This window comes from Cryptococcus neoformans, assembly GCF_000091045.1.
Source record: "Cryptococcus neoformans var. neoformans JEC21 chromosome 10 sequence".
In the NCBI taxonomy this organism is placed as follows: Eukaryota; Fungi; Basidiomycota; class Tremellomycetes; order Tremellales; family Cryptococcaceae; genus Cryptococcus; species Cryptococcus deneoformans.
The window spans coordinates 589299-596780 of record NC_006679.1 but is presented as its reverse complement, the minus strand read 5'-3'; the positions used below and the strand labels follow the sequence as shown (position 1 = coordinate 596780).

General features: G+C 50.0%; 3 protein-coding genes across 3 annotated transcripts in view; 1 reads left to right on the top strand and 2 right to left on the bottom strand.

The window, feature by feature from the left end:
- Positions 1 to 1118, bottom strand: part of CNJ02040 (homoserine dehydrogenase, putative) — a 1490-nt gene extending 372 nt beyond the window's left edge. Inside the window, exons 1-3 of the mRNA XM_567376.1 lie at positions 443 to 1118; positions 91 to 389; positions 1 to 28 (exon numbers count right to left, since the gene is read on the bottom strand). The exon at positions 1 to 28 is cut by the window's left edge and continues 114 nt beyond it. Of these exons, the coding sequence (XP_567376.1) occupies positions 1 to 28; positions 91 to 389; positions 443 to 1081 (966 nt within the window). The 5' untranslated portion in view covers positions 1082 to 1118. The remainder of the gene's footprint in view (positions 29 to 90; positions 390 to 442) is intronic.
- A 106-nt stretch (positions 1119 to 1224) lies between these two features.
- On the top strand, positions 1225 to 2260 carry CNJ02035 (hypothetical protein). The gene is made up of 3 exons (XM_024658770.1): positions 1225 to 1716; positions 1776 to 2004; positions 2074 to 2260. The coding sequence occupies exons 1-3, from the start codon at positions 1278 to 1280 to the stop codon at positions 2126 to 2128; spliced, it is 723 nt and encodes a 240-aa protein (XP_024514450.1). The 5' UTR covers positions 1225 to 1277; the 3' UTR covers positions 2129 to 2260.
- Positions 2235 to 7144, bottom strand: CNJ02030 (nucleus protein, putative). Its single transcript, XM_024657970.1, has 17 exons — positions 6835 to 7144; positions 5614 to 6666; positions 5323 to 5564; positions 5155 to 5259; positions 4824 to 5100; positions 4699 to 4769; positions 4406 to 4647; positions 4229 to 4355; positions 4037 to 4175; positions 3912 to 3982; positions 3768 to 3857; positions 3634 to 3702; positions 3537 to 3578; positions 3378 to 3482; positions 3006 to 3331; positions 2589 to 2953; positions 2235 to 2535 (listed from the first exon to the last, which is right to left on the bottom strand). The coding sequence occupies exons 2-17, from the start codon at positions 6653 to 6655 to the stop codon at positions 2483 to 2485; spliced, it is 3366 nt and encodes a 1121-aa protein (XP_024513624.1). The 5' UTR covers positions 6656 to 6666; positions 6835 to 7144; the 3' UTR covers positions 2235 to 2482.
- Positions 7145 to 7482: the final 338 nt, after the last annotated feature.

Genomic DNA, 7482 nt, shown 5'->3' with positions numbered 1-7482 from the left:
GGTAGCCAAAGCGTGGTCCGCGGGGTACCTGATAGGCCCTGTCAGCTTGTCTCCTACATCCCCCACTAGTAAAAAGGAAAAACAACCCACTTGTCCAACTTGGCCTCAACCTTGCCAGACTTGATGTCAATAACACCGACATATCTCACCACCTGACCCTCCTTCTTGGCCTCCTCCCTGAGGTTGGCAAAGAACTCGTCACCCTCCTCGAGTCGCTCAAGGTACTCCTCCTTGGTAGAAGCGTCGGAGAGGACATCGGGAACGAGAGATTGGGTAGGGATGGAAGCGTAGCCTTCGGGGAGAGCGGGAACGGTGGGAACGAGTCGGGCGAGGATGGAGAGCTTTCGGGCGACGTCAATACCGGAGAGGTCATCTCGAGGGTCAGGCTCCTATACACGCGAAGGTCAATGTGTCTCCAAACTCTTTAAAAGACACAACTCACAGTATAGCCCTTCTCCTTGGCAACCTTGACAACCTCGGAGAACTTGACGTCGCCACCTCCAGGCTTGCTGAACTCATTGAAGATATAACTCAAAGTGCCACTGAAGACACCCTCAATCTTCTCAATCTCATCACCGGTAGCGACCAAGTCCTTCAAAGTCTGGATGATCGGCAAACCCGCACCGACAGTAGACTCGCCGTAGAGTAAAGAAGGAGTATTGGGGAAGCTCTTCTCAGCGATAGCCTTGTAGAGAGCCTCGGAAGAGGAGAGACCCTTCTTGTTGGGGGTGACGATGTGAACGCCCATGGAGAGGATTTGGGGATACATGGCGGGGATCGCATCAGAGCCGGTGCAGTCGATGAAAATACCAGGGGCATCGGGGTGGGTTGAGAGGACGGAGATGACGGAGGTAACGTCGAGAGGAGCACCGTGTTTCTCCAAGATGGACTGGAAGTTGGCCGGGGTGATGGGGGCAGCGGGGAGGGGGAGCGAGAGGGACAGACGGGAGTTGGCGATGAGGACGAGCTGGAATTGGGCGGAGAGGGGAGGGGAGAGGAGCTGGGAGAGGACAGCCTTGCCGACGCCACCGAGGCCAAGAAGCGCGACGGGGATGGGACGGAGAATGGAAGCGGAGAGCATTGTGTGGTGTACAGAGAAAGTGCAGAGTATATCTCACTTCAGATGCTTTTTTCATTCAAACAGAGGGTCACGACTTCTTCGATAAAAAAAAGAAAAAATACTACGTCATCAATTTCATTCTTCTTCTCGTCGTCGTCGCTGCAGCTGATTTACATCCACTTTCAACATCCATACACACCAACACCACGATGAGGCCATGCCTCGGAAGATACCCATACAAAGTATCCTGCCACAGATCAACAGCCATATATCCACTAGGCATATCGCCTCTTGTGCCCGGCTACGTCGACAAAGACAATTAGACTACCTCGCACCCTTCCGACGTCCTGCCAATCCCCCGTATTCACCGCTTAATGACAAGCTTCGAAATGTCTTGCAAACGCATGGGCACCCCGCAGCATCCCCAGCGGGCGATGTCCCATATGAAACAGCGTCGACTGCTCCTGTAGCAACTTCACTACAAGAAGTGCCGGCCCATGAGGAAGCGAGTCGAGTCGTAGACCCTCTTCCTGCCATGAAGGATGCTTCTGCGGCAAAGGAAGAGCACGCTAAAGAAAAAATGAAAGCAAGAACTAAGGAAATGATTGTCCAAGGCATTGCTGTTCCTCCGAAACCTATACCTCCAGGCGAAGAAGGTTGGCGAAAATTCATAAAACGATTTACTTTGACTGTGCTGACTAATGCTTTTTAATAGAATGCTGCATGTCAGGCTGCGTCAACTGTGTCTATATAACCTACTCTGAAGATTTGCAAGGATATATTGAGGCCCTCGACGCGGCTCGTGAAGCCCTCGAAGCTGCACGTATCCCCAGAACAGAGTGGCCCGACGAAATAGCCAAGCAAGGGAGAGGGGAGGACATTAAGGGTGAAGAGGTCCGGAAGACGGAAGACGCAATGGACCCTTCAATGAATGCATTCTTTGCGTAAGTTATCCCTCTCTCTGGATTGATGTCATATTGAGTGATGACTAATGGAATTGTCCGCCGGGCTAGGTTGGAAAACAAACTGAAGAAGAAACAAGCGCCAGAAAGTAATGCGGCCTCGTAGGAGCGGTTTCTCTGCCATTGAGAGGTAGATTATTACACACTTAGATGGAGCATCCTTGCATGAGCATCATATCATATCGCACATCATTGCATTATACAAATATTAAGCATGCATGTAATGACAAAACCGAAAACCCAAGAAACATTTTGTACAGATCCCTCTTCTCTAATCGTCTAAAAATAGGCGTTACAGACACTTCTCTCTTGCAAATCTCCCTCAAGAACGCCACCGCCAAAATCAATCGACGCCACAAGTTCTTTTTCTAATCATAACCTTTTAACTCTATACAAGAAGGTTTCCGCACTCTAGTGCATAATTATAACACCCTACACAAGCTTCTTCCTCAAGCCACTTTTACCCTACGGTGGTGAAGTTGGGATCATAGTTTGGCAGTCCACCAACAATACCTATCATTCAAGGTTAGAAATGTTTCCCCGACGTTTATATCTATGACACATACCATCAATAAGAGCATTCCAATATTGCGTATTGTTTCCATCCCCGCCCACAACACCACCAGACATCCCACTGATCACTGCCGGAGCCTGCAACGCCGATGCAGGAGTTACGGGGATCAAAGAGGGGTCCATCCATGGCATCTGCTCGGGAACCTGTATGGGTTGAGGAGGGTGACCATGCTGATATCCCGCAGGAGGATACTGATGAGGGCTGGGGTGTGGGCCTGCCCCATGACTAGCCGAATCACTGCCTCTGTCATTGACCATAGTTGGAACAGGCATTGAGTAAAGGCCGATGTTGAACTGGTTCATAGTTGAGTCTGCACCAGGTCCAAAAGAGGTATTAGACATGAGCCAGTGGTCAAGCCTATGTGTGATATGTCAGCAAGTTTAGAACTGCAATCGACTGAATAACGCACAATCGCTGAGGATGATCTTCTTCGGGACTAGTCCCCAGCCCAGGAGGAGTAGGTCCCGAGTTTTGCCCGTAGTAGCTTCCCTTGAAGTACGCTTGGACGCTTCCAGAGGGCGACGGGAGAAGAGGTACCGAGCGAGAAGGTTCGCTAGTAGCTTGCTTGTCTTTGGACTCCGGTGCAGGATGAGGCGGAGAATGCATAGCCGACCGCGTCCCGGTGCTACGAGGAGCAGGTCGCTGAGACGAGGTGTTATCGGCCGACCATCGAGGGGCGTTTCGCCGTGTGCGACGCTCTTCCATCTCTTGCGCTCGGCGGTGGAGGGTGTAGATCTATGAGTTCGTCAGAAATATTCTGTGACTTATGCGAAACGCTCACAATCGCAGCTTCTTTTTGAGAAAAGTCATCCGCCTTGGGATCATGTGGGTGCTGTTCCATGAAACTCTGCACAATCATGCGCATGTCGCTGGAATGAGCAGCCCTCTGCCAAAAAAAAGTCAGCGGCTATGTTAACTAATGATTTTTAAATGCACTAACAGGATCAATGATCATACTAATACCAGCAATCATCGCAGCATTCTTTCAAGCATGTCAACTTTATAGCCTTTTTGGTGAGCATGTAGATGTCACGTACGAATTCTCGGAACGAGCTTCCCAATAAAGTCTCAAAGAAATCGGGGCACTCTATCTTGAATGCTTGTCTCTATAAAATTGTTTTCAATTAACTACTTTTCTTCTAGGGATCTGCCTCACAGATATGTAACTCACGATCTTGTAGTCCGTAATGGCAGCATCAAAGCATGCAATCCTAGATAGATTGTACCTCGAGCTCTTCAATCTTCTAAGCAGCCAAGGTCGCTGCATGGCAAATATCAGCGTCGTCATCAACCGGTATGCTTTCTCATAACTGACGTGCAAGATGATGGTGAAATGTAAAATCTCGGTTTGGATATAATAACGATGGATAGGAAGATACCACAATTCTATGATCTACATTAGCCGAGGGCGCATTAGACTTTTTGAGCATATAAACTCACTACTATCATAGGACTTGTCATGATTCAGCATCGTAAACGTGGGAGGCAAATCAGCGACGAATTGCTTGAGCTCAGCGTCGAGCGCCTCAACATCTCGATACTGCGTTTGTCCTGTTAGACGTTGAAAGTGATGGGTGATCTGAGGGTTTATCAGAAGGCAAACCAACAACACATGGAGCAAACTGAACAAACCTTGGCAACAATGTCACCGAGCCTTCGGCGAAGAAGGAGATAGGTACCAAATGTCGGTTCCGTAATTGGCCTAGGCTTGGCCAGCTTGTTCTCAAGCAAGTCGACTAGGTTAAGGTTAGAAGGAGGCCTATTTCTTCGTCAGCAGGCGTAATGGACTCCTCAAATCGCATAACGTACAACGTGTCCACACAAGCCGAGTCAATTGATGTTGGCCTTCCAAGCAAACAGGAATAGGTGGCATCGGCATGAACGAGATATGACCATAACCTTCGCCTGTACTCTGTTACATAAGGATCCAGTCCAAGTGTCTTGCCATCTCGGTGCAAACCTATGGCTTGCCCAATGGTGAGTGCCAAACGGAACTCGGACCATCCTTCCGCAAGTCGTCGTTCGTGCATGAGAACGAGGTACAGACCAGACTGATAGGTCATTAATGATTTATTCAAAACATGTTTGATCTCAACACTTACACAGATACGTGTCTCTACAAGCTGGATATTTTCAGCCTTGACAGCCGAAGCGATAATGGCTGCCGATTTCGCTGTTTGGCCCCGAAATGTTAGCAAAATCCCACATGAGCGATAGAGATACTTACAGCTCCAGTACATGCGAAGACTCAACGCTCTCTTCCTCTCTTCTGTGTCAATCACGGCCTCGGGTGCAATCCTTGCCGATATTGCGAGGACGATGAAAACTAGAGGTAATGCCAAGACAGCAGGAGGACTATTGCCATCCACATAGACCGTTTCAAAAGCTCGCTTGAAAGCGTGATCGTCGATCGGGTAACGGACAAAGTTGAATTTTTCAAAAAACCAATCAACCAGCTTGTCGGCGAGGGACCGTTCTGGCAAGTCTTTCAGGAGCTCCGACACCTTTGGGGATGTTTAATACATTCAAACTGGAAAGTTGAATTAAAAAGTGCTCACTTTATGAGGATTGAGGCCAGAATCTTCGAAAAGCCTTTGTAAGCTCTCAGCAGGAGTGCCGTGGTAGTCCAAACCTCTAGAGACAGGTTGAGAAGGATGCATCATCTGTTTGCATTTCAGTACAACATCAAAGGTATATCAGGATGACCCAGGATGGATCTAACCCACCGATTGAGGAAGAGGATTCCTGCCTGATGTCGCTCGGTCAAGGCCATCCACACCTCCATCGTCACCTTCGCCTTCACCTTCAGCACCCCATTCCGCCGAGTTATCATCTCGTCTAGACCTTGTCGATGAGGTTGATCCAGGTCTGTCTAGTTCCCTATCCCCGGATGTCTGCGGCCTGACACTCTCTTCGTCATCATCGTCGTCCGCTCCGAAAGGTGGCGGTGATGTTGCAGGCGCGTGATCTGCAGGAGCAAGTTAGTTAAAGAAGAAACCGGAGTAAGAAGCATTTACTGATTCTCCAGTCCTTGAGAGCCTTTGTACCTCCGACTTCCGGTATCCTGTTGACTACTGCATTGACGATCGCCTCAAGCCTCGCAACCCTCACACTAATTGTTGGTAGCATAGAAGGCCGTGGTTTTTCTGCTGTCGCTTCATTCTCCGTTTTAACTTTTGTAAAGTCCTTCTTGTTACCAGACCCCTTCTTTTCAGGCGGACTGCTAGGTCGGGTATAGGGGACGCACAGCTCCGGCACCCTTCTGGCCACACAATGCTGGCAAGGGGTTTCTCGATTGCATCGTTGCTTCCGCTTAGCACACTCAGCGCAAGACAATGCCACTCTGCGTTTCTTCTTCTTTTGAGTCTGACCGTCTCGATCAGTATCTTCGGTTGAATTGGTGTGTTTACCTCGCGAGGTGCCTCGAGAAGGAGGGGGCGGTGGCGATCTAGGCTGCAAATTATTTGCCGTACTTTCTAACCTGTTTACATTTTGATGCGGCGACGAATCATCCCCTGGGAAGGGTGGGACATAGGAAAATGAATTATTGCTCGACAGTGGCGTGGCAAGCGGAGGCTGGTGTCTTGAGGGAGACTCGCGATAGATCGACGCACCACCATAAGGCGTATTAGGGACGCCTCGAGCGTTGCTCATTGCGTAGGAGCCTGGTGAAGGAGCTTCCCATGGAGTAGGAGGAGCTGATCGATGGGAAAACTCCATCTGGCCCAATGATAAGGGAGGCAAACGGGTCTGCGTCGGATCTCTGGGAGACGCACCCCAGCTTGTCCTCGATCGCGATCCAGGTCGGTCCAGGATCGGTTGACTTGCCCAGCTTTGAGGGTCTGTGTGGCCACCAGAAGGAGACTGAGCTGGAGGATCACGATAATTTGGAGATGCTGGAAAGTGGGTCAAGGGGGAATTTGTGGATGGTATGGGAGGAGGGAGGTGATGAAGAAAGGGGTAAGACGAGCGGGGATGGCTGCTGGATGAACTGGAGGAATGTGGCAAAGGAAGCGGATGCCGATGCTCATCGTCCTCTCTGCCTGCTGGTGGCTGCATTGTGGCGTTTGCTGCTGGCCAGTACATAGGAAGCAAGGATGGCGAAGAGACGTGGTAAAGATGGCCGTCCATGATGAATCAGTGTAAGCAGACAATTGATACATCCACGGAACATTTAGTTGGTTCCCATACATTAGCCATCATCTCGAGCTGGCATGCGCGGGCTGGACATTGCTCACCTCAATCTGCACTTGGCCGTGCGTCCTCGTCGAAAGTACTTCAGCTGTGCTTGACCTGGCGTAGTCGGCAACGACGGTTGTTTACTATGCGTTGTTCTCCGGCTAATACTCGCTGCTGCCTGCTGTACCTCGCAAAAGGCGTTTTCCTGCTGACACAAGAGGACAGCAGCACTCGGCAACGGTGTGACAATGCAACGGGCCGGATGGATTATCTTGGGAAGAAGCAGCTGCAGGAGAGACGTCAGCGCGAGAGCTGAGCTGGCATGAAAAGTATTATTATTAGCGGTAGTAAATATAATTCTACTGTGAGTGACTAATGGCTGGCGGGAGGTAAAAGGCAGCATAACATAATTAATTGGACGAGCTCTAATTACTTAATTGGCCGCCGCATGCGCCGCCTGCGGCTGGGATGGCGGATAAACAGGGATTGGCGGATAAACAGGGACTGGCTATTCAAACTCCTGCAGTTCCTAACCTAGCCACCTCGTCTCCTGAGACACCTGAGACCACGATCCTGACTCCGGAGGCTTTAAGCCTCGGTGTTTTTCTTCTTGGGTCTGCCTTCGGCAAGATAAGATTGGATGGAGGCGCATCAAGCGCCCTACTAATCCCCACGCGGTAATATTAATAATCTTCGGTCTCTTCTTC